This window comes from Electrona antarctica (assembly GCF_951216825.1).
Source record: "Electrona antarctica genome assembly, chromosome: 3".
In the NCBI taxonomy this organism is placed as follows: domain Eukaryota; kingdom Metazoa; phylum Chordata; class Actinopteri; order Myctophiformes; family Myctophidae; genus Electrona; species Electrona antarctica.
In genome coordinates this window covers 33042359-33069858 of record NC_136808.1, presented here as the reverse complement: position 1 = coordinate 33069858, position 27500 = coordinate 33042359, and the positions used below count along the sequence as shown (strand labels likewise).

The window sequence follows — 27500 nt, the reverse complement described above, 5'->3', positions numbered from 1 at the left end:
CCGCTGTGCGGTCGTGCGCCGCTGCTGCTGCTGCTGTCTCCCTGCCTCGCTCCCTGTAACCTGCTGCTCATGAAGTTTTTGCAAATCCCACCGCCTCCCCAGCATCCACCTGTATACAGGTTTCTAGATCCCCCTGCATGGGGGTCTTATTCATTCCCTGTAATTGATGTATTTTGATTGACACGGGTCTGGAGTTGGACTGACGCCCATAAAGTAGGCAGAGGTTACCGGCTGTCAGGTAGACCTGGGAGAGAGACAGACAAACAAGGGAGTCTACGAGGGACCTGGACGTGTTTGTTCTCTAAGTCCAAAACATCTCTTTAAGCTATAGCTACCAGAACGATTGCGCTCACTATATGAAGAGGCCGCTCGAGACGTTCTTCTAATTGGTGAGATCGTTCGTCTTTTATTTCTTTCTTTCTTTCTTCGTCCCGCGAGGATCCGAGGTGTCGTTCTTCCTCTTCCTTTGGAATACATTCAGCTGGATTACCACGCTACGGGGACTTACTTACTTTATTTACTACTTTATTACTTCTACTTTACATTAGAGGGAGTGTTACGCTGGAGAAACAGACTTTGTTTGGAAACACTCACGGAACTATACTAAACAATAAGCGCGGGCATGCGTGTGTGAGACACGCACACACGGACATTCGGTTCATCCATTCATTCATTCAACTCGCTGTGTAACCTGTCTGCATAACTGTACTGTTGATTCCATGATGAGATAAAAGGTTAACGTGAGCTTTGCTTCTGACTGTGTTTGCTACTGCTTATTTAGGCCATGTTTCATTGCATTCCACTTTATCAGTTGTATCCTAAGAGGAGATCATTCATAACTCGTAATTTAAATAATGGTAACAGTGATAGTAATATCTGATCGTTACAAGTTGTCTGACTGAACTTTCTTTCTTTCTTTTGCGTTGTTGTGAAATTTCCACAATGCCTCAGAAGTGCTATTGCAGTGCGAGGTCAGTGGCCGTCTTGGAACCGAAAGGTTCTCGGTTCGATTCCGTCGCTAGGTCCTCGTGGCTGTGTGTCAAAGTGTCCTTGAGCAAATCATTTAACCCCGGGCACTATAACTGTTCCTGATGAGCAGGTTGGGTGCCTTGCATGGTTTCCTCTGCCATCTGTGTGTGGAAAAACGTTGTGAAGGAGAAAGGCGCTATATAAATGCACCATTAAGCATTTTTCACATGCACATCCCTTCACACATGCACATGCACATGCACATGCACATGCACATGCACACGCAAATTAGTTTTGTATTGTGGTGTTGTGTCCAAGGTGGCATGAGGGAGACACATGTAGTCCTGACTACATTACCTGTAGTCCTGACTACATTACCCAGAATACTATATTTAGACCACTGCAGTGGGTGACTCAGCACAGCCACAGTCTGGTTAGACGGCAGAGCTCAGCACTCAGACTGCTTGTGTCTCTGTATCAGTGGTGGAAAAATAATACTGCAATGTAGAAATACTCTGTAGATTGAAAATGTACTTGAGTAAAAGTACAAAAGTATTGGTGGTATCAAAATGTACGTAATGTACCAAAAGTAGAAAGTTCTGCATCATGCAGAATGTCAAATGTATAAAAAGATTTTGAAAATAGCAGATTTACAGGCTCTACAAGCTGCGCCACATTACTAAACTTACAAATAATTGTAGTGGAGTAAAATTTTGCACACACACTCCCTGGATGCCAACGATGAACCTCAAAATTTCCAGAACGGCCTGTTATAGCGCCACCAGGAGGCCGCTTTGTGCAAAACATGTTTTTGGACAGTACACCTACAGATTTTGTCCAAACATCACGCAAATTGGTACACAGTCTCTCTAGAGCCATTCAACGAAACGGGTCTTTCAGATTTCTCAGACTCCATCCTGATTGGCTAAGATTGGCTTCCAAAGCAAGCAGGAGTGCTCAGTTTCAAACAAAATGCTGCAAATCATGAACACATCGTGTGATTTCCGTGTAATTGTGCACGCACATTCCCACTAGGCCGAGGAAGAAATGCCACATGAACATTTTCAACTCAGCCTCATGGTGGCGCTATAACTGGCAGAAAAGTGTTTTTACCTCTAACTGCACGGATCTGTGGATAACTTTGTATGCCAACTCCCTAGAGGCCATGGAAAAACCTTTGACTGGAATTTTTTACATCTGCTTTTTATAGCGCCACCAGGAGGCCGACATATGTAAAACACATTTTCTAATATTACTCCTTCAGATTTTATCCAAATGTCACGCAAATCGGTACACATGCTCTCCATAGTCATCAAGACGGGTTTGTTTGATTTCTCATAATCCACCCTCATTGGCTACGATTGGCTTCTAAACTTTTCCTCTGAGATGTAGTGGAGTAGCAGTAAAATTGCTGATAATTGGAAATACAGTAAAATAAAAATTGTAAGTACAGTACTTGAGTAAATGTACTTAGTTACTTTACACCAGCATCTGACACTTCTTATCCCCCAGTGAAGTGTTCAGATCAATGGTGCTTTCTATCTCATCATTATCTCTAAAGCAGTGCAGTTCTCAAACTTGTTATTTTCCAAGGACTCCTGTAGTTTGTACCACGCCTCTCAGAGTTACATACCTGTGAGAGTCTAGCTTCAATAAGGAACCCTGCAGCGGGTTCACCAGACTCCACTTTGAGAGCTACTTAGGGCTACGCATTTATGTGCATCCAATATCTAAATTGGATTGAATGTGTTCTGGCGTGCGTGCGTGCGTGCGTGCGTGCGTGCGTGCGTGCGTGCGTGCGTGCGTGCGTGCGTGCGTGCGTGCGTGCGTGCGTGCGTGTGAAAGTGCGGAAGTGTGTGTTCATTGAGGAAAGAGCCTTAGTCTGAGATTAACCAGGGGTGATGACAGGATTAGGCTACATGGATGTGTGTGTGTGTGTGTGTGTGTGTGTGTGTGTGTGTGTGTGTGTGTGTGTGTGTGTGTGTGTGTGTGTGTGTGTGTGTGTGTGTGTGTGTGTGTGTGTGTGTGTCACCCAGACTATCTCTCCTATGTTATTAAATCTGCGCACGATTCAAGTGTTTTGTGTGTGTGTGTGTGTGTGTGTGGAGAGTGTAATGTAACATATTTCCTGTAACTAGCTCATACGATCCATCCAGGCAGATGGCATGGAAAACATTACATAGGAGACCATACATGTATGTACTATTATTAATGTGTGTGCAATGTGCATGTGTGTGTGTGCGTGCGCGTGCTCGCTCACAAGCGCATATGTGCAACTGCGCTTGAGTGTTTTGACATGTGATTGATATGGTGAACTTGTTTATTCTGTGTGCATACAGTATATGTGTGTGTACATGTGATGTATTACATGTATGTGTGTGTGCGTGCGTGCGTGTGTGTGTGTGTGTGTCTGTTTTGTCATGTGTGTATTTGTGAAGAGACGTGCAACCATGAAGCACCTTTCACACGATATGGTAATGTGTGTCAGTCATGCATTCTGTACATGCAAACCAAACAAACCATGACAACCAATCCACCCAAGGGTTTGTGTAATGTGTGCGTGTGTGTGTGTGTGTGTGTGTGTGTGTGTGTGTGTGTGTGTGTGTGTGTGTGTGTGTGTGTGTGTGTGTGTGTGTGTGTGTGTGTGTGTGTGTGTGTGTGTGTGTGTGTGTGTGTGTGTGTGTGTTTCTACATCCGTGTTGCACAATGTGACAGAGAGAGAGAGAGAGAGATCATAGTCATAGAGGTGAATCATATACAGTAATATCAGTGTGATCAGATCCATTTGGACAGAATTTCTTTATATAGTTTTAGTCCGTCTTTTGAATAAAACTCCCATTTACACAACTACACATAACGTCATCTGAAATGTTTTCGTTTTAGTATAGTTTTAGTCGACTAAATATCATAGCATAGCAAATATCATATCATTATCATAGCTTAGTATTTATTTCATTTTTGTTAAGTTTTCGTCAATGAAAAAATTGTATAGTCGACGAACATGTATGTATATATAGGCCTAGTCTTTGTCATGACTTGGCCGGGGAGTGAACTCTCAGGGCAGACACTCTATCTCTAACAAGGCCACTGAGCATGTAAGGTGACAGGCTCAGCCCATGTGGTAATGGCATGATTGGTGATGTGTCCACGATTTGCAATCAACTGAATCTAACATAATCTAACCTATAACTGGATCCAACCTAATTATCACTGTAGCATATATAGGATACTGTAAGGTATTTATAGGACCCTTTGGTACCATGAATGTTGTACTACTGGGGAGAGACAGTAAAGCAACATTGGACTGAAAGAAGCTCAGCTATACTTTCAGACTCTTTACTGTTGGTTATTGTAAAAGAACAGGAGGTATGGTAAAATGTCTTCAGCAGCAAAGGGGCATGTGCAGATGGTGCTCTGCCTCAGGGACCTGGCTAGTGTTACTGATCCTAATGACCAGAGGAATGTGCTGCTTTCATAATGTTTCAAATAAACCCTAAATCTCAGACGACTGAATTCAGCAGCCATGGGCTGAATTGGTAGGCTATGTTCTTCAAACCAATTAAAGGATAACTCAGGCTAACCAATACATCAGAATCTTTATTAGGGACGGTGGGTGGATCCATACATAGGTCCATAGATCTTATAAAGTATTTTCAAAGTCTTCTAGTGTAGGATAAGCATAGTCTCTTGCTCTCTGTCTCTTGGGCTCACACTTTCTCCTCCCCTTTTCTGTTTCGTCTTGAAACGAACAGAGACACAGCCCGTCTGTGCAGCTGTCTGACTTTCTAATACTGGCGTGAGGTCAGAAACGAGCCATTCAGCATTCCATGTGCATCCTGGTGTAGGTCACTAATAAATAATCCAGTTCAATTGTGCCAGACAGTCAGATTTCCTACACTTTTCTCAGTCATTTCCTTCCCCCTATCCAGCTGGTCTCGATGGGAAATGCACAGGGAAGTCAAGTTCAAGGCAGCTGCAGAGTCAAGGCAGTAAAGCAGACAAAATGTGTGATTCAGTATCATTTGCAGATTTAGTACTTTACGCACGCGCATGTGTGTGTGTGTGTGTGTGTGTGTGTGCATGCATCATGTACAGTATATGTTCTAGCACACCCATCCATGTAAAAAAAATCCTAGAAAGTGAGAACGTCATCAAGTTTCAAGTGTGTATTTTAGGGTCGAGGCTTGGGTTTAAGGTTGAGGTCAGAATTAGTGTTGGCTTAAGGTTAGGGAAAGGGTTAAAGTTATAGGCTTATTGATTATTGAGTATTAAGGCTTGAGTTACACGTACAAGTATAGTAATATAAAAGTGTGTCAGCATATCAAGGGTTACTGTTCTTAGGACAGCACTGCTGGCATCGGTGGCCTTAAGTTGTCTCATCTGACCTTCTCAACATATGATACATTAAGGGCGCACGCACGCACGCACGCACGCACGCACGCACGCACGCACGCACGCACGCACGCACGCACGCACGCACACACGCACGCACGCACGCACGCACGCACACACACACACACACACACACTCACTATTTCTCTTTAAGATCATGTGTCATGTAGCCCGAAGAGGATAAGCAGTGCAGATGGGACAACATAAAAGCTCACAACACGTCACGTTGCGATGCATTGTGAGTTTGTAGATTGCCTATTTCCAGTGAAGATAGTGTAGTAGAAGAGTGAAAACAGATGAACTCTATAGTAAATAGCCCTTGGGAACACAATCAACTACTATACTGTTAGTATAGGGTTTAAGTGCTTTGTGGAAGGTGAATTGTTGGTCATACACAGCAAAAACAAGAGTCTTTTAGAGCTAAAGTGGCAATCTACAATATTGTTTTTTTAATCTATAACCTTTTTTTGTTGAATAACATTTTATTTGGACCAATAAGTATGATACAACATGTTAAACTTAATACAATATAACTGCATGTCCAAATATGCATCGCACGGACATATTATATAATTTCCATAAAACGGGGGAGAGTCGGGAAGTGACATGCAGCCAATCCACCACCGCCGTCGGGCATTGAACCCGGGACACACAGCTGTTAGGCATAAAAGCCTACAGTACAGTATGTGGTATGCGGCCTTAACCACTTAGCCATCGGCGCCCCACCTCCTGTTACCACTTGATGCTTTTGCATGAAAGGACAACTTTTGTTTTCCCCATTTGTGCTGACATCATTCTATGGCTTTTGGCATTGTGAGGCTGCTGCGGTGATGCCATAAGATGATGGAGGACATGCTCGCTGCTCCCTCCTCCCCACGTCGTGCATGCTCCACCTCGTGGTGTCCTGCTGCTTCTGTAGATGGCCGTGGGCTTTCACTTTGTGCAGGTCACCTTCCTCAGCAGCAAAACTGTTCATGTCTCCTCCAACAATGCTGCAAGGTACATGGAGGTGCACCTGGCGTGGCACGAGAGACAACACTCACTGGTTTAAGGACGTTTGGTTTTTAGCATTGAATGGGTTGTTGTTCATCATCACAGCTGGGGAATTAGCTAACAGTAACACATCTGACCTTTCAGCGGCACAATATGAATTAACAACAGCACGTTTCTTTCACATCTGTTGCCATTAACACAGTCGACATACAGCACAGTTGTGTTGAGAACACAACAGTACTGTTTGTTGTTCCTGAATTAGACACAGACGCGTAAAAAAAACGGACCCCTGCTTTCCGCGAATGTATTTCAGCAACGGACTGTGAACTGTGTTCTTTTCTCAGGAGGAACACTGCATGACATCATGTCCTGTTGGCTTTGTTTATGTTCTCTACTGTAGCTGTTGGCAGCCGTCTCGTAAATCTTTCAAACTACTGTACACGACTACAGGCTCACATTTACACCCCTTACTGATAAACATCATGGAGGACGGTGGGGGTGGGGTGGGGGTTGGAGAGAGACAAGCCTATGACAGAGAGAGCAGTACATGGTAAATAGACCAGTGGTTTTCAACCAGTGGTCCAGGGACCGCCAGTGGCCTTTGAGGGGGTTCCATGTGGTCCCCAGCTAATGATGGAGAGTTGGTAACCTAATGAACACTTACATTTCACGCTCTCAAGAGTTCGTCTTTTGTCAAACATCTAGCATTACTTAATCGTCAACATAATTAGAAAATGTAGAAGAATTGTTATTTTGATCAACGTTTGCCTGTCTCCTAATGGTACCAACATCAATACAGAGTGGAATTGTGGACAAAATCTCATCCAACGATAATAAAATATTCATAATTTGGGGTCTGAGAGGCTAAATCTCATCAAATGGTGGTCCGTGGCTCAAATGCTGAATGAAAAAGGTTGACAACCACTGAAATAGACGATGACAATACAGATGGAGGTAGGAGACATGGGGACACGCAGACAGACAATACAGATGGAGGTAGGAGACATGGGGACACACAGACAGACAATACAGATGGAGGTAGGACATGGGGACACGCAGACAGACAATACAGATGGAGGTAGAGACATGGGGACACGCATACAGACAATACAGATGGAGGTAGAGACATGGGGACACGCAGACAGACAATACAGATGGAGGTAGGACATGGGGACACGCAGACAGACAATACAGATGGAGGTAGAGACATGGGGACACGCAGACAGACAATACAGATGGAGGTAGAGACATGGGGACACGCAGACAGACAATACAGATGGAGGTAGGAGACATGGGGACACGCAGACAGACAATACAGATGGAGGTAGAGACATGGGGACACGCAGACAGACAATACAGATGGAGGTAGAGACATGGGGACACGCAGACAGACAATACAGATGGAGGTAGGACATGGGGACACGCAGACAGACAATACAGATGGAGGTAGAGACATGGGGACACGCAGACAGACAATACAGATGGAGGTAGAGACATGGGGACACGCAGACAGACAATACAGATGGAGGTAGGACATGGGGACACGCAGACAGACAATACAGATGGAGGTAGGAGACATGGGGACACGCAGACAGACAATACAGATGGAGGTAGAGACATGGGGACATGCAGACAGACAATACAGATGGAGGTAGAGACATGGGGACACGCAGACAGACAATACAGATGGAGGTAGGAGACATGGGAACACGCAGACAGACAATACAGATGGAGGTAGAGACATGGGGACACACAGACAGACAATACAGATGGAGGTAGGAGACATGGGGACACGCAGACAGACAATACAGATGGAGGTAGGAGACATGGGGACACGCAGACAGACAATACAGATGGAGGTAGGAGACATGGGGACACGCAGACAGACAATACAGATGGAGGTAGGAGACATGGGGACACGCAGACAGACAATACAGATGGAGGTAGGAGACATGGGGACACGCAGACAGACAATACAGATGGAGGTAGGAGACATGGGGACACGCAGACAGACAATACAGATGGAGGTAGAGACATGGGGACACGCAGACAGACAATACAGATGGAGGTAGAGACATGGGGACACGCAGACAGACAATACAGATGGAGGTAGGACATGGGGACACGCAGACAGACAATACAGATGGAGGTAGAGACAGGGGACACGCAGACAGACAATACAGATGGAGGTAGGAGACATGGGGACACGCAGACAGACAATACAGATGGAGGTAGAGACAGGGGACACGCAGACAGACAATACAGATGAAGCTAGGAGACATGGGGACACGCAGACAGACAATACAGATGGAGGTAGAGACATGGGGACACGCAGACAGACAATACAGATGGAGGTAGGAGACATGGGGACACGCAGACAGACAATACAGATGGAGGTAGAGACAGGGGACACGCAGACAGACAATACAGATGGAGGTAGGAGACAGGGGACACGCAGACAGACAATACAGATGAAGGTAGGAGACATGGGGACACGCAGACAGACAATACAGATGGAGGTAGGAGACATGGGGACACGCAGACAGACACAGAAGGACAATCCTAAGGTCCCAATGTCTTTTCCTCGCGTTCCTTTTTCTTTTCTGCCGTTTCTCATGTGATGACAATCCCATCTGGGCCTGGCCACTTTCTGTTCCTGTGGTGGATGGTGGGTATTTTTAGCATCAGAATGTGGCCCGTGCCAAGACCCTCCATTTGGAGTAAATATGCACTGTCTGGAGGCCGTTAGTTCAGCTTTGCTTCGGTCCCAGGGGAGAGAAAGAGAGAGTGTGTGTGTGTGTGTGTGTGTGTGTGTGTGTGTGTGTGTGTGTGTGTGTGTGTGTGTGTGTGTGTGTGTGTGTGTGTGTGTGTGTGTGTGTGTGTGTGTGAGTGTGTGTGTGTGTGCGCGCACGTGCATGTGAGCGCACGTGTGCATGTGTGTTTGGATGTGACTGCAGTATGTGTGTGTGTGTGTATATGTATATATCTCTCTATGTGTGCGTGTGGAGAGAGAGAGAGAGAGAGAGAGAGAGAGAGAGAGAGATTTAAGCACTCTGTAATCAAAGCCAGAGAAAGCACATCAGTTCCCAGGCCCAGCTGACTCCACTCTGAACCATTACGGCAGCCCGTGTTCCACAGCATCCTCCATCCTCATTGGTCCGAGGGCAGAAGTGCCGCTGCTGGCCCACCAATGGCCTCGTGTTATGATGTCTGGCCGGCGCTCTTAGATGTCAAGGTTGCCAGCCAACTGATCTCTGTGGGACCTGTGCAGTTAAGCTGCCTTATGTCTCTCCTTTGATCGTGTGTGTGTGTGTGTGTGTGTGTGTGTGTGTGTGTGTGTGTGTGTGTGTGCGTGTGCGTGCGGTAGTCAACATAAGAGTTGCAATTAGATGAAATTAATTGGATAAAATGGCAAAGCAACAAAGTATGCTTTAATTTTACACATGTACATACTTAACATCTACATAAGGGACTTTAAAAGGTTCTTTAACCCTGGACACAGATGTTGCAGGTTTAATGTGTACTGCATGAGGACACAAACAGTACTGTCTCAAAAGTACCGTCTCAGATGCATGCGTGAACAGTCTGCACACACATGCCCGCCCACACACATGCCCACACACATGCCCGCCCACACACATGCCCGCCCACACACCTGCACACACGCACGCACAGAGATACATGGGTGCCGGACTGCCGGTCTCCACTTACTGTTGACCCGAAGGCTCTGATCTTTACCATCTTGGTCCAGCCCAGAAACCCATGTGACCTCCTTTTAGACTTCATTTCGTTTTAGTTTAGTTTTAGTCATATTTTAGTCATCTGAACTGAACTGTCTTAGTTTTACTCTATACAGTAGTTTTAGTCGACTAAATAGAAGATTTCAGTCGACTAAATTACAGTAATGCCTGATTTAGCTGAAATTAACAGATCTACAAGCTCACAACGTGTTGCGGCGCAACACGGCAAAATCAACACCCGTCTCAGACCTTTCTCCTGTCCTATTTGAAGGAGCTGGTCCTCAGCTAGCAGCCAAACGTTCCACTGTTCCTTCACATCCCCTCTCACCACAGACATACATCATCATCATCATCATCGTCGTGTTTGTATTCATCGAGGGTTAGATGGCACCGTTCTGACAACAAGCATCTTCCTCCTTACTGGCAGTTATGTTTTGGGTTTCTTTCTTTTTACCGCGGGCCCTCAACCAAACCAAGCATCCATTGGTGAGAAACACAGGTCAAGAGATGGGGATCCGTAGACACTGTGGCGCTAACACTCCTCTGGCATAGCGTCTCCTTTTCCATGGTGCCTGAAGTGTATGCTCAGGCTTGCTGCCAAGCCAAAGCTGCGTCCATCCTTCTCCAACAGTGATAATGATGCTCAACACTTTTCATTTCCAGGACCCCCAGTTTGATATGTATTAGGCCACAGACGCCCTTTGATGTTTCCCCTCTGGGGCTCCGATCTAAAAACCCTACATGTGTACACTTATTACACTCTCAGAGTCACAGACCTGTCAGTTTCTATTTGGTTCCTATACAGTATGTAACTGTCATTCAGCTGGGGAGGGATACTATATAAAATGCATTCCCATAACGCAGCAACAGTGATCATGGGCTGTAGGGATTAGGGTGAGGTATTTAAACATTTTCTTATTTAAAATGTCCACTGCAATTAACACTAACGAAGTCTTGTAACCCTTCTTTTAAGCTCATGGCACTCTAACCCTCCTGCCTGATGGTAAGAGGTCAAATTCAGGGCGGAGAGGGTGGAGGAGGTGCTTGAGAAGTGCTCACTTCTCAAGCTATGGTTGGACAACAGAGATGTTCCTTATTGAATTTGCACTTAGAGCTACATTTCAATCTGACTTTCAACCACTCGGGGAACATAAAACGGACTCAGCTGACTAGGATCAATTCGCTTTGCAGGTTGCTGATCCGTTCTGGGTCTGGAGCAGATAAAGAAATGGCAGGAAGTGACCGATCTGTGACCTCTTGGAGTAAGTCATACATAGGTCATAACTGGCAAAATGTGTGTTTGTGTCTGTGTGTATCTCTGCGAGCGATGCTTGCGTGTATACAAGTATTGTGTGTGTGTGTGTGTGTGTGTGTGTGTGTGTGTGTGTGTGTGTGTGTGTGTGTGTGTGTGTGTGTGTGTGTGTGTGTGTGTGTGTGTGTGTGTGTGTGTGTGTGTGTGTGTGTGTGTGTGTGTGTGTGTGTGTGTGCGCGCGTGCGTGCGTGCGTGCGTGCGTGCGTGCGTGCGTGCGTGGCAAACTTGCATGTGTTCACGCTTTGCCCAGCCTTTGACCTCGTGCCGTGACCTGCCTGCCTATTATAGCAAACGCTGGACATTTCAGAGAGGAGTCATTCTCTGTAGACTCGCAGATTAGCTGACTGAAGCTGCCATATAGGCACAACACACCCAACCTCAACACAGTCAATCATTCAGGCCCGAAACTCAACATCGTTTGATTGGGTTAGCTGTGACAAATTTGCACTCAATTGCCCTTGCATTGGGTTATTTTGGGATTTAAATTTTGTAATTCTTTTGTCAGTCTCTCAAAACTGTCGGTTCACACAATTTCAAAAAACGTCCACCTATAATAGTCTGGACATTGCTGAAAAAGATTAGAACATACAGCAGATATGTCCTCGCCTCCACAGTCACGTAAATAAGTCTTACTGTAAATCAGATTAGACAAAGTCCATATAGTTTGCTGTTAAGCAGAAATGTAAATTCAAAAAGATATTTTAATGATATTTTTAAATATAAGTATACAGACTCTGTAGCATTCGTGGATTGTGCTAGATTTGTCTGGGTTGAAAGTCCAGAGGCTTGCACACTACAGAGAGTCTAAAAACCCCATTTTCTGCAGAATGTGCACAGCAACTGTGTCTCGTAGTATATACACATAAAAATTGGAGACAGGATTTGTTATGCTCTAATGCATTCTTTAAGTATGAGGTCTGTAGCTCAGAATACATTTGTGTCCTTAAGTGTCCATAGAAGGTTTGTTTGAGGACGTGATGGTTTGTTTGGGCCAGGGCTGACTGCGCTGGTTGGCTGGTTGGCTGGCCGGCCGGCCGGCTGGCTCACTGGTTGGTGACTGCTTGGCGTGCCGACAGAGTCTTTGCTTGGCCTCATGCTGAGAAGGGAATCTGGGCCCCATGAATAATTCCGCTTTATCTAATGCTGCTGCTGTAGTAGCAGCAGCAACCTTCCCCCCCTGTCTAGTTCTCTGTCTGTGTCTTCCAGTCGTCTGTTTCCCAGACTCTTTGTGTCTCTGTCAGTGTCACAAGATGTTACTGTGTTAATAATAACTGCAATAACTCCTGCAACGACGGGGCAGGCCGTTAACGCATTGTGAAGCGCCAGTGTTATCATCCCAAATATGGACATGCCCAACGCAAGCGTAAACAAGAATGTCACATGCCCATATATGGGGATACCCATGGGTGTGTGCCCACATTATACAGAGATCCCTGTCATCAGCACAAATTGACATTTTTAGGCAACAATTTTATTCCCATATAGCTGGCAGACATCATCCAGTGCTTGGTACCCAAACCTGAACACGTGTTCAATGCTTTGTCAGCGTGATAACCCCAGCAACCCCAGGCCAACATAACTGCTCGTTCCTCTTCTCTATGCGTGTGTGAGCTCGATCCGGAGCTAATCTCTCAAACCGCTTTTTTGAGTGGTGTAAACCACTCCTACAACTGGCTTTTTTGTGCAGAAAAAATGAGCATGGTTGCTATGTTCACCCTGTTGTAATGACGTAATGAAATCACACCCGGGTGAACAGGGTGAACATAGCAACCATGCTCATTTTTTCTGCACAAAAAAGCCAGGTAATGAAATCACACCCGGGTGTGATTTCATTACGTCAGACATGATTTCATTACGTCAGACAGACCTTACACCACTCAGTTCACACGGGTGTGATTTTTTCATATACAGTATATACTTTTTAACTTATTTAACATTCATTTAAAAATCACACCCGTGGGAAGTGAGCGGCGCTCTTATCATCGTACATCATCCAAAACAAAAATACGAAAATACATATGATTTATTATAGAGTTGTCATGAATTCATTCTTTAACACACGTTATTTTTTTTCAACCATCATGCAATGTTTAAAAAAATCACACCTGTGTGAAGTGAGGGGCGCTCTTGTCGTCGTACATCATCCAATAAAAATGAATATACTTCTTCATGAATTAATTTGTCAACTTATGTTATTATCTTTTAACCATGATGATACAATGTTTTAAAAAACCTCATCTTTTCACCATGACCATGTAAGATGACAACTGAATTTATGTGATTGGTTAGCCCATTTGCTCGTACATATGACGTAAATCTTCCTCTCATTGTCAATGGCATTTAATGTTTGTGTTGCCATAAATCATATTTCAGGCACATATGACGTAAATTCTCCTCTCATTGTCAATGGCAAATGTGAGACGTGACGGGACGAAAATATGTATACAGGAGGGGCTAGCACCCCTCAAAAAAAGTATTCTACTGTATATAAAAAATCACACCCGTGTGAAGTGAAGGGCGCTAATATATTAAAGTCTAACTCATGTTGATTAGATGATTTAATGGTGAATGGTGAACAAACATTAATCGCCATTAACAATAAAAAAAGACAATATGACGTAAATGACACATTATGAGGTAAATTTTCAGGTCAATGGCATTTACAAAACAACATTAAACTAAAGACAAACAATTCAATTTAATTCAATTCAAAGGGCTTTATTGGCATGAGAAAACATACGTTTACATTGCCAAAGCAGAAAGCACAATACAACAATACAGCAATACAATCAAAACAAAAAATATGTACATTTGAACGTCAGAATCTTCAATAGATCAATTTCTATATTGTACTAAGGTCACTGGATGCAGGTATAGTGCAGGAATATACACAATGATTAGTCTTTAGGGTGGTTGTGTTCTGTTTGATATCCTTCTCCTATCACAGCAACTCACAAATCTTGCTGCTGTGTTTGCACATTGTTGTACTTCGCCCAGCAGATATGGGAGTTTTTTGTCATTGGTCATGTTTTCAAAATCTCTGTGTGTTGTAATCTGTGGGAAGTATGTGTCTCTGATGTCTTGGTACAATGGACAGATGGTTAGGAAGTGTAGCTCGGTTTCCAATTCATTTTGTGTGCAGTGGGTGCATAGTGTGTCTTCTCTCGGGATACAGGTCTGCCTATGACGGCCTTTCTCGATCGCAAGACTGTGCAACATTAAACCTGTGTATAGGAGGGGCTAGCGCCCCTCAAAAAGAAAATATAATTAAAAAATGTGAATCTCATATTAAAAATATTCAGAAATAATTTAGAAAATGGTAACAAATTAAATTTATCATGACTCTATAACTATATTCTTCAATTTTGACATCATGACGTAACATGTCTATTTGCTCTAATTAATTTATTTTAAATTCTGCCTCTCATTGTGCGTTGTCACCATGAAGTTGATGGCGTCAGGGGAAGGGTTGGGGGATTGCTGCAGATGTCTGTAACCTTGGCAACCGTGGTGTCACCTCTTCTTCCCCCCTGCTCTGCCATGCACCCCACACACCCCCTACTTCATCTCCTTCTCTCAAAATGCTCGCTTCTCTTCAAATGGTCCTCACTCATCCTCCAACTCCTCCTATTTACTTTCTATTTACAGTATTTATGTTGTTTCTTAATCGTGTTCCTGCATGATGATGATGAAGATGGTGTGTGTGTGTGTGTGTGTGTGTGTGTGTGTGTGTGTGTGTGTGTGTGTGTGTGTGTGTGTGTGTGTGTGTGTGTGTGTGTGTGTGTGTGTGTGTGTGTGTGTGTGTGTGAGAGAGTGATCATCGGTTGCCGGTGACCTCCTGCAAGGGTGTGTACTGCAGTGTAGGGCATTAAGCAACTAGCCGACTAGTTTACTAGTCGACTAGTAAATCCACTAGTCGACCTTGTTGGTACTAGTTGACTTTTTTCCCGATTTTGTAGGCCTTAAGATCAGGTAGATTATAGTTATAGTCACCATGTACACAGTTTTTCAATGTACAAATATTTATTAAAAAATAAAATAAAATAAAAAGTTTATTTTTTTTATTTTTTACATAATAGGTAGTTAAACAACTAGTCGACTAGTCGACTAGTAAACTAGGCAACTAGTCAACTAGTAAAAATGACTAGAAGTGAATGCCCTACTGCAGTGTACAGTGTGTTTACAGTATGAGAACTAACACACACACACACACACACACACACACACACACACACACACACACACACACACACACACACACACACACACACACACACACACACACACACACACACACACACACACACACACACACACAATCTCCTCTATCTGGGACAACGCCTTAGGACAGGTCATATGTGGGACATCGTCACCACTGCTTCAGATCAGGATCTGTCTGCACGTCCTTCCATCCGTGTGTGTGTGTGTGTGTGTGTGTGTGTGTGTGTGTGTGTGTGTGTGTGTGTGTGTGTGTGTGTGTGTGTGTGTGTGTGTGTGTGTGTGTGTGTGTGTGTGTGTGTGTGTGTGTGTGTGTGTGTGTGTGTGTGTGCGCGCGTGCATGTGTGCGTGCGTGCGTGTGTGTGTGCGTGTGTGGCCAAACCCGGCCCTGAAGCATATCAGCCAGTTTACAGTCTGACTGTCTGCTCCTGTGTGTATTAACTACAAAAAGATATGATTGAATTAACGCTGACTAAAATACGACTAAAACTAAATGGAATTTTACTCAGTCTACAAATGCCTAATAAATCAGCAGTAAAATAAATAAATAAATGTACAAGCTCACAAAGTGATGCGCTGTGAGCTTGTATATCTGCTATTTTTAATAGCCAATGCCAAACATCTAAAATGACACTCCTGCTTTTAATCGGGTTATGACCCTTGAATTTACTGTGCAATGTATTCATTAATGCTGCAATTGTGGACACATTTACTTCTGCGCACAGATACATTGAGTGTTACAGATGGTGTGTGTGTGTGTGTGTGTGTGTGTGTGTGTGTGTGTGTGTGTGTGTGTGTGTGTGTGTGCGTGCGTGCGTGCGTGCGTGCGTGCGTGCGTGCGTGCGTGCGTGCGTGCGTGCGTGCGTGCGTGCGTGCGTTGCATGCGTGTGTGCGTGCGTTGCATGCATGTGTGATCTCGCATGTTTGTATGAATGGTGCAGCTCTGTGCAGGAAAGGGGCTGACCAATCCCTCTGCAGATTTCATCTTGGTTGCCATGGAGATGCACCGGTGGGTAGGCCATGGCCGCCTTAGGCAGGGGAAGAGAGAGAGAGAGAGAGAGAGAGAGAGAGAGAGAGAGAGAGAGAGGGGAAGTAGGTGGGATATCGAAACAGACCTTAGTGTGAGAGTAGAACATTTGAAGAGGTTCATTGATATTCTCTGGGAAAAGAGCAGTGACTGCTTAGCTTAGTGCTGTTTGTTGTGTTTGTGCGTGCAGGCCTGGATGTGTGAAAGATGTACTGTAGGCCTATGTCAAGTCCTAGCTGTCCCACTTGGAATATCAGATATCACAAAAGCCATGAAAAAAATGGCCATTGCTAGTTTCGAACCGACAGAGTTTTCATTTTCACAAACAGCGCCAACCTTGTATAATTACGAAAGGTAATTGCACCCATTTTTAGATCATGGTCTTAAATTGATAGCCTCGTTCCCAGCCTTACTCATCTGCGAAGAGAAAAGCCGTCAGACTTATTTCCCCCGCATATGTTATTTTTCGACCAATCACAAAGACTCAAGACGCAAAAATCCTGCTACTTCCGTAAAACCACAAGTCTTGCCCGGCTTGTAAAATAAAGTGTGGTCTACCGCATTGCTATCTTTGGCACTGTGAGGAAAGTCAAAAAGCACTTGGACCAGCCCAGTGACCATGCAGGTATTTTCTTTCCTTAGAAAATAGAGAGTGCATCATTAAGATGCATGCCTATAGTCTGGTTTGTAATGCTCGCACACTTACTTACTTCTTTACTTGAGAGTTGTTTTTAAATGTGCTATATAAATACATTTGATTTGATTTGATTTGATTTGACTTAGGCCTTTAAATTCTCCTCCATCCCCTTCGGTCTTGTGCCCTCCGCTCCAGTTGTTGCCATGACAGCCTGTGTGCCTTCATCTCCTGCTCTGTGGTCCTTCTCCAGGTGGCTCTAGGCCTTCCTCTCTTCCTCTTGCCTTGCGGGTTCCATGTTAGTGCATGTTTTGTCGTTGATCTATCATGTGCTCGCACACTGCTTGTAATCAAAATCCATCCGAACACTCATGTTCAGTCGATAATGTTTCTTGTAAATGAATAAGAATGTATCCATGCATCTTTGGAGACCAGAGAGGGAGAGAGTGAGAGAGAGGTTTATTTCAATATGTACAGAGATGGAGTGGTCCGCACACAGTCTTTGCTCCAACAGTGTTTATTGTGTTAAAACACCATTCTTAATCAGGACACAACATCAGGTGAGTTCACCTGATGAAGGCCGTTCATGGCCAATATGTAGGCTTCCTACTGTATGTCTATCTCTGTACAGCAGCACGGTCATCATCAATCCAATAGAATCTATGCACATTGCACACAGAATAACTCTTCCTACTTCCGGGCCCCTTCCCTACTTCCTTCACAGGTGTTACCAAAGATACTAATTAAGGCTCTCTTTCCATTTAGTGTACAGTGGTTCTGAAACCTTTTAATATCAAGGACCCCTATAACTCTGAGAGTGTAGAAATGGAACCAAATGGAATCAGACTTACACATCCGTACGGGACCATTTGGAACCCACTCTAGGACACTTTGAGACCCACTGGTGTAGCAGGAGTGTTTCCAGTGAGTCAACATGCACAAAAGCAGCACCCTGACTCTGTTTGACCAGAATGGAACAGAGCCTTCATTAATGTCATCGGTAACACCCGGAAGTAGGAAGAGTTATTCTGTGTGCATAGAGGCTCCGACGACACACCGAACACACTGCAACTCTGTCGTGCTTTAACATGGAGTTTAAAAAATAAACTGAATGTGTATGTGATTACGTCCAAGAGACACAGACAAGTGTGGACATTAGGCTACACGAGAATGGTTCTGACCGAAGCAGCACGGTCAAAGCGGGTAATCACTTCTCCTTTTTGTCGTGATGTTTCGGCGAGGAGAGAGCTTTTGTTTCGTCTCCTGACATCATTGTGTCCCATAATTAACCCTGCGCCCGTAGATGGTCCAATGCAATTGTCCTCAACCGAAAAGTGTTTTGTGTCTCCTCCAATTGCTGAATCCTTCATTTAAATCACAACGGGCATGGAGCCAGCGCACCTGCTATTTAATCCATTGAGACCTGGAACGCATCCATGTCACGTTAGCGTTTAACCACATTAACCATTAACCCATTTTGGGGCGGGAACCCCTTTTGGTGTTTTAAACATTGTTATAATTTAGCTATTGAAAAATAGCAGATCTACAAGCTCATAGCGCGCCACCGAGTGGCGCGCTATGAACTTGTAGGTCTGCTATTTTTGAAAAATCGTTAAAATGTGCCTCAAATCTTTCAGAAAATTGTCATGATTTAGAAAACCTTTCTTTTTTAATTTCGACGTCAGGCCTGAATGGGTTAAAGGTTACGGGAGCCGACACTGATTGGTTTAATTATGATGCAATGACCAAAACACACCTACTGTATGACTAATTCAGACTGTAAATACGACATTTTTGTGCTGTGCGGTGTTGCGCTTCACTTGCACACATGCTTGGTTGTTTTACTGGCAGATTTGTCCTTCCTAAAGATGTAGGCTACACTGAAAGATTCATACTGTCATTTGTTCCCTGTGCTATACTTACTGTATAAAGGGCCTTTCAAACGGGAAGCGAGGAACGTTCCACGTTGTTGCCTGGATCAACGATAGGTCTGCTTAGCTTGTCCAGGTTGTTTTGTATTATACGCTAAGGGGCTAGCTTTGTTCGCTGAAATGAAGCCACTTTGGGTTCTCTAGAAGCTGCTGTTCCTATTAATGTCCCAGCAGATGTCGCTATTTCACCTTGTCTACTGTATAATCTCAATACAAGTCAACAAAGTTTTGGGCGAACTTTACACTTGATTTCATTACCTTAGTAAACCTTTTCATATTCACAAACACTTTATGTTTTCAATTGATGTTTTCAATTGATTTATTTTTTAAATCATCATGCGTTTAGTAAATTATGGTCACATTAATTTAAAATGATAAAGGCATAGAAACAGACCATATGACCTTAGCAACTATAGCTAAGGTTTGCACTACAACAGACCATGTGACCTTAGCAGCCATATAGCAACAGACCATGTGACCTTAGTAGCCATATTAACAGACCATGAGACCCTAGCAGTCAGTTGAGTTTACGGCAAGGAGTTTTCTGTTGCTCCACAAGTGATCTCAGCTCTTCTGATACTGTAGCTTACAAGTTCACTTTATTGCACTAGCTGGGAAATAATGAGAATACATGATTTGTGTGACATATTGCCACACATAAAAACAAAACATTAGGCTACACGCACGCACGCACGCACGCACGCACGCACGCACGCACGCACGCACGCACGCACGCACGCACGCACGCACGCACGCACGCACGCACACACACACACACACACACACACACACACACACACACACACACACACACACACACACACACAGGGAGGTTTGCAGCCAGGAAGTATATCAAAAGCAGGAAAGGCAGAGCGAGGGAGGGGGAGAGGAAGGAGAGAGAATAGAGGGATATTCCCTGGGGGGGAGTCCCTCCTTCCCTACATGAGAGAGGGATAAGTGAGGGCGAGAGTGAGAGTGGGAGGGCCTGGTGCTACGGGGAATAAACTAAAACACCTACGCGCTTTTGGAAATGGGCAGACCTCATGAACAAATTAATGAAACAGTGTCTGAAACACTGTCGTAGCTCCTCATTTGTCTGCACCAATCACTCTGACTTTTCACACAGGCATTGACCATAATATTACGGATTTCCAAAAATATTTATATGAATTCTTTTTAAGCCTATAGAATCAAGCCATCCAGGATCCTGCATGGTGAACATAAAACCTTTGATTCTGAAATCTGTGGAAAACTACATTTTTTTAATATATTTAATAAATACCCTTTATTTAGCGGGTTATTTATTTTTATTTCTCTCTCTCACAGAAAGGTTTTATGGTCATGATTCACCATGACACCCACACAGTATATCTACTGCTCTGCCTTTTGTATTGCTGCACTATAATGCTAGCTGCCACCAAAGTGTCAAGTCGACGTCCTCTTAAACGCTCATGAATTATCACGAGCAGATGTCATGTGTGGTCTATTGGCAGCGGCCCTCCATTACTCCTCTTCTCTTCCCCGTTCGTTCCGTCCCCGATCTCTCTATGTGTTGTTTCTAAAGAGTCCTCGCAGGAATACGCTGCACTGTTATGCGGATGTGGGCAGTACAGTTAACTACTATCTACACTGCTCAGTGCTCACATCTGCAACAGTGTCTTTCCTCAGTGACTTGTTGAGCCCCTTGCTGTGACATCAGAGGAGATGCTAACAACAGGCAAACAGGAAGAGGACTATCAGACATGTACGGGTCAAACAGAGAAACACACACACACACAGACAAATGTACGCACGCTCGTACGCACGCATGCACGCACGCACGCACGCACGCACGCACGCACGCACGCACGCACGCACGCACGCACGCACGCACGCACGCACGCACGCACGCACGCACGCACGCACGCACGCACGCACGCACACACACACACACGGCTGTAACTTGGCTGGGTCCCTGGTTCTCACTCCAGTAGAGAAGAGAAGAGCTCATTAAAATGCACAAGGCAATCCCTCTTGGTTCTGGTCCTGTTGTGCCTCTCTCTCTCTCTCTCTCTCTCTCTCTCTCTCTCTCTCTATCCAGTCTCCTTGTATCCATTTGACAGTAACTTGTCCATTTCCAGGTGCCAACCTTGCCTTATGTATGTTTTGAACCATTTTCAAGGTGTGTGTGTGTGTGTGTGTGTGTGTGTGTGTGTGTGTGTGTGTGTGCGTGTGTGCGTGTGTGTGTGTGTGTGTGTGCGTGCGTGCGTGCGTGCGTGCGTGCGTGCGTGCGTGCGTGCGTGCGTTGCGTTGCGGGGGGGGGGGGGGGGGGGGGGGTGATGGTGATGGTGGCTCTGCTGTAATGAATGGTTGCCGGGTAGAACAGGAGGCGAGAGGGAGGAATTTGTTAATTATGAATGGAGCGCTTCTCTCTGGACACTAGCACGCTCTGTGTGTCTATGTAACATGTTATAGACCGTGTGTGTGTTTTTACGTGCGTGCGTGCGTGCGTGCGTGCGTGCGTGCGTGCGTGCGTGCGTGCGTGCGTGCGTGCGTGTGTTTGCCTGTGCAGTGTACACACTCATACATGCTTACATTTTAATCAGTGTGGGGCTATGGACCAGAACTACCACTGGTCTAGCTGGTCTGGGTTCTTAAGTTGAAGAGGTTCCAAATGGACCCTTACGGGTCTGTAACTGTTTATGGGTCCTTGTTTATGCGTCTGCCCTACTGTCTAGCTCCAGGTGATGTCCTGTATGGCTGTTACTCCTACTGTACTTACTGCCCCCTACTGGACACCTGATATGACCTCGCTGTCCTCTCCCTCTAATCAACCTCTGCTAATCTAATGCCTGAAAGGGTTTACGGTAAAGGGACATAATTGCCTTCTTTGTAGATTATTTCACAGATAGCCTACTGCAGCAGCTATCAGTGTTGCAGTGCTGAATTTGACAGCAAATGTTGATTCTCGCAAAGGAAATGAAGGTGCTGTGTCATTACTAACCCTGTCCCTATACCTAAACTCCAACCGCACGCAAAGCCACGTAGTCGGAATAATGGGATTTCAGAATTATGGGGCAGTCCCCGGAAATTGTACTGGTACTGTATGAATGCAAACCTAAGTGTGGAACACTGTTGAAATGGTTGTTGCCCCGGAACTGGCAGAATTATACCCATGAGTCAGTGACTGAACAGCCAGAGGCATAATGTTGAAGTTAGGTTTTGTTTGGGCAATATATGATGGAGATGGTTCTATGTTTAGGTATTGTTTTGGTGTCGATAAGATCAAGGTTAGGATATGTGTGGGAGGATGATTAAACTCCTGGATTTGGAGCTTGTAGAAATTACTTTACAGAATATCTTTACAGATAATGATGATCATTATTATTATTATCATTATTTCTATTATATTCCTGGATTTTGTGCAACACATAGTTTGGGATTACAAGCCTTCATGCTTTCTTGACGGTTGAGCTTGCGCTGGTTGTAAGCCAGCGAAAGCTTCCATGATAAACAAATGTATTTCTTTCAATAACAAACAATAACAATCCCATTTGGCTGCTATTCAATCGGTAATCCCAGCATGCACATTCAAGTGTTGACGGTGATTAGGCTAGAGTCAGCGCACATGTATGTACAGTTGGGTGCCACCAATATTGTCCCTTATCATTTGACCCATTTAGGCCTGACCTCAAAACTTTAAAAAATCCTTCTAAATCCTCCAGTTTTCTGAAATAAATATTTTCACGATTTTTCAAAAATAGCAGACCTACAAGCTCATAGCGCGCCACTCGGTGGCGCGCTATGAGCTTGTAGATCTGCTATTTTTCAATAGCTAAATTATAACATAATGTTTAAAACACCAAACTGTCCTTTTGCGCAGATCACGCAAACCTCAGCAAAAAGAAAAGGACAATATCGATGGCCTCCAACTGTACAGTACGCCCACCTGCACTGTAAAACCATTGATGTACGTATATGTACTAGGTTATGAAGCCAGTGACACAGAACTCTATAGTCACATTTTCCTGTACGCTTGCTAACTATCATTGCTGTCATAGTGTTGATTTTGACAGCAACTTTGTTCTTTTAGTTTTAGTCATCGTCTTTTGAATAACATTTCATCTGAATGAATGTTTTAGTTTAGTGTAGTTGTAATCGACTAAACATCATGTGATTTTTATTCTATTAAAAGTAACTCTTTTGGACATGGGCAGGGTTTTTGTCCGACAGTCGATGCTTCTGCGTGAGCACCTTGTTTGGAAGAGAGAATTAAGCGTCTCCTCTCTTTAAACAACGGGGTCAAGATTTTCCACATAGACCTCCGCTGCTTAAAATAGACACATGTTTATAGTCGCAGGTTAGCCTCGAACAGCTCCAGGTCTCTATGTTCTTTGTCATCCCATACATCTCTCACTTTATCATTGTGCCAACGCACACGCACACACATGCACGCACGCAATGCCATACTGTACTGTAAGCTGACACAGCACATGTCTTTATTTGGATGAGGACAGTGTGTGGCATGTCCACTGAGTTTCTGGTGTAAATATTGACCTTATGTAAAGAGGCGTGTGGGTGTGTAGTAGTACTTCATCTGTCTCAAGCGTGCAGCACATTTTACCAGTGCTTTTATGGAGGACAAACTTTGTTTTTTGTACCATAAATAAAAATACAGTGTTACAGTGTTTTGGTAACCCTCAGAATGTGTGTGTGTGTGTGTGTGTGTGTGTGTGTGTGTGTGTGTGTGTGTGTGTGTGTGTGTGTGTGTGTGTGTGTGTGTGTGTGTGTGTGTGTGTGTGTGTGTGTGTGTGTGTGTGTGTGTGTGTGTGTGCACGCACGCGTGCGTGCGTGCGTGCGTGCGTGCGTGCGTAGAGAGAGAGAGAGAGAGAGAGAGAGCATTTATTTCATCATGTGATCATTGTGTTGTTTTGTTGTGTTTAGGAGCAACCAGGGACATCGGCTCAGCTCTGACCAGGATGTGTATGAGACATCGCAGCATTGAGGCCAAGCTACGCCACTTCACCAAGTAAGACACCTCCACCACCTCCCAGTCTCCACTCTCCACCTGCTTTCTCTCCCAGCAGGGGCGTCATTTGGGGCATCAGGGGATGGCAATTGCTATTTGCTACCCCCTAGTCTTCACGTTTAACCTCAAATTCAGTTATTTTATGCATAATATTGTCCTGTCACTGATCTACTGAGTAGATTCTACTCAATCCTCCATTTCTGCCCTTCAATCCTTTTGGTCTTACCTGCCTCCTTACTACCTTCCTTCCTTTCCTTCCTCCTCCTTCTACTTTTCCTTTCCTATCCTCCGTCAATTGTTCGGTCTGGCTGTTTGCTTAAAAAAAGTCCGCAAGACTTCATTGCTCAGAACCATTTCTCAGAAAGCATCGAATGAGAAAACCTCAAGTCTGTGTTTTCCATGTAAATCTAACCTTTTGTTTGGGTCTGGTCTATTGGTGAGAAGAACATTCGGTGCAGGTTTTTTTTTGTTTCTTTTTTTGGCATTGTGTTCAGAGCGTGTTGGAGCATAGTGCTCGTTTTGTGAGCTAAACAGTACTCCTTTTCACTTAAGTAAAAGTATCAATACTGCAATATAAGAATAGTCTGTTACAAGTAAAAGTCCGATATTCAAAATGTACTTACATTTAATGTACAAAGATATTGGCATCAAAATGTACTTACAGTACCAAAAGTAAAAGTACTTATTATGTAGAATGTCCCATTTTGAGTTTTAAAATGTATAAACATCGTTTGAAAATAGCAGATCTACAAGCTTGTAGATCGGCTATTTTCAAATGGACAAAATGTATAGGGCTGATGTGGTTAGTGTATGTTTTGCAATTACAATCACAATCTACAAAGTAACTAGTAAACTAAAGTTTTCAAGTAAAAGTACAATAATTGCCTCTAAGATGTAGTGGAGTAGAAGTAAAAGTACTGGAAATTTGAAATACTCAACTACCTGTAAGTACAAATACCTCAAGATTGTACTTAATTACAGTACTTGAGTAGATGTACTTAGTGACTTTACACCACTGGCAGTGTGCATGCAGCCCACATAGTGGAAACCTCACAAAGGCTCTGTTTTCACCCATTGTTTTTGTTTGACGTGACTTTCCACGGCGCTCTAAGTACTTTTCCATCATGGTATAAGCTGTTACATCCATGATGTGATTGTAATGACGACGAAGATGATGATGATGATAATGATGATCTACGACCACGGTAATGATAGGGCTGTCTTAGAAGACCGGCTCAATCTAAAGCACTTTACATTTCCTCACTCTGGTATGAATTTCTGTACATGCGTGTGTGTGTGTGTGTGTGTGTGTGTGTGTGTGTGTGTGTGTGTGTGTGTGTGTGTGTGTGTGTGTGTGTGTGTGTGTGTGTGTGTCTGTGTGTGTCTGTGTGTGTGTGCGCGCAAACTGCGCATGCGTGCGTGCGCGTTTGTGTGCGTGCGCGTTTGTGTGTGTGAAGTTCCAGATACTAAAATAGCGAAGTGGAACGGAACTCACAGAGTAATGTATATAATGGTGTCGTTCCAGAAATATAGCTGCTTTAATTCCTGTGAGGTCAGTAGGACGGCGGAGTCTGTTCGTCTGAGGAACACTCAGTAGGACACTCTGTCAGCGTAGGGGCTTTTTAGTGTGAAAGAAAGACATAATATAGGACAGGGTTTCCCAAAGCGGGTACCTTCCTAGCCCTCGTTATTAAAGAAGAAACATGCGACAATGGCCAAAACACAATCAAAAAATGTATTGGCAATCAAAAATTGGCGATCGAAAATCTGCAAAAGTGGCCGTTTTCAAGATGTTTTCGCCATTATCTCAGTTCAAAGCTTGTTGGATGTGTGACTTTAAGGACATTAATCACTACTGCTATAGCTGTTAGCATAAACCCCAGTTCCCAGTGTCAGCATACGAATTCACTTTAAAAGACCCCACCCCCCCCCACACACACACACACACTCGCTACACACTTGAGTATCATTGGGACAAGCACACACTGTTTACCTTAGCTTTTACATGGCGGTACAAAGGCGGTACAAAGGCACAAATTAACCCATTCAGGCCTGACGTCGAAATTTAAAAAAAAAAACGTTTTCTAAATCATGACAATTTTCGGAAAGATTTGAGGCACATTTTAACGATTTTTCAAAAATAGCAGACCTACAAGTTCATAGCGCGCCACTCGGTGGCGCGCTATGAGCTTGTAGATCTGCTATTTTTCAATAGCTAAATTATAACATAATGTTTAAAACACCAAAAGGGGTTCCCGCCCAAAATGGGTTAATGGTTAATGTGGTTAAACGCTAACGTGACATGGATGCGTTCCAGGTCTCAATGGGTTAAATCCGAAATGTGGATGGCAAAAAATCCACCAAGGACAGCAATCCTGGAGTCCGACTTATAGAGGTGGGGTGTTGCTATAGGAACCGGACCAATGTTAAAAGCTTCCGTAGGCCTCAACCATTATATAGACGTATATAGTATACGTTGGGGTACGTATATATACGGACCTGGGATATGACGCCACCTAGGGTCGACGTCCGTATATACGGACTTGTATTGGGAACCAGATCTTATTTTAATGATGTTTGGGAGACAAGAAACACTTTCCTGGGGTTTTTATGTGGGTAATATGTGTTTTTAGATATTTCAGCATTTCAAAGTGTCAAGTATTTCAAGTGACACTGGGCTCACTTTTTCCCTGGACTACATGTTGTCTCAGTAAGACAGCCCTCCCCCTATCCACAAGGAGGAGCAGTGGACCAAAGCATTATGGGAATTGTAGTCCAGGAAGGAAGTGAGCTCAGTGTCCATGACATCATGGATCCCATGGAAACATTGAAATACTAAAATATCTAAAATTACCCACGTAAAAACCCCAGGAAAGTGTTGCTTGTCTCCCAACATAATTAAAATAAGATCTGGTCGCAAAACGGGTGAAGTGGCCCTTTAAGTGCACAATGACACCTTTTTAGGGTTTTCTGGCCTAAAAGTATGGTAATTGTTCAGACCGGGGCGAGCCTTGGGCTCTAAAATGACACGGTCGGTGGACCAGTTTGAACTGGTCAATGCAGGGTTGCATTGTTGTGTTTTAGTCATCCCTGCGAGTGCGACAACACTTGCACCACAAAGTTTTGGCACAGCCACTTTACACTTCTAGTTAAGACTAAACAGCCATAAAAACAACGGGTGCATTTCATGATGTGAGGATCTTTTTTAGAAAAGGCAGATGCACACCTCAGAAGGCTAGTGACCTTCATCAGGACAGACAATTGTCTGTCCTGATG

At 44.1% G+C, this 27500-nt stretch overlaps 1 protein-coding gene across 1 annotated transcript in view; it reads left to right on the top strand.

Moving 5' to 3' along the window:
- Positions 1–27500, top strand: part of mtss1lb (MTSS I-BAR domain containing 2b) — an 88759-nt gene that overhangs the window by 33948 nt on the left and 27311 nt on the right. The window contains exon 4 of the mRNA XM_079497041.1: positions 24140–24224. Within this exon, the coding sequence (XP_079353167.1) occupies positions 24140–24224 (85 nt within the window). The remainder of the gene's footprint in view (positions 1–24139; positions 24225–27500) is intronic.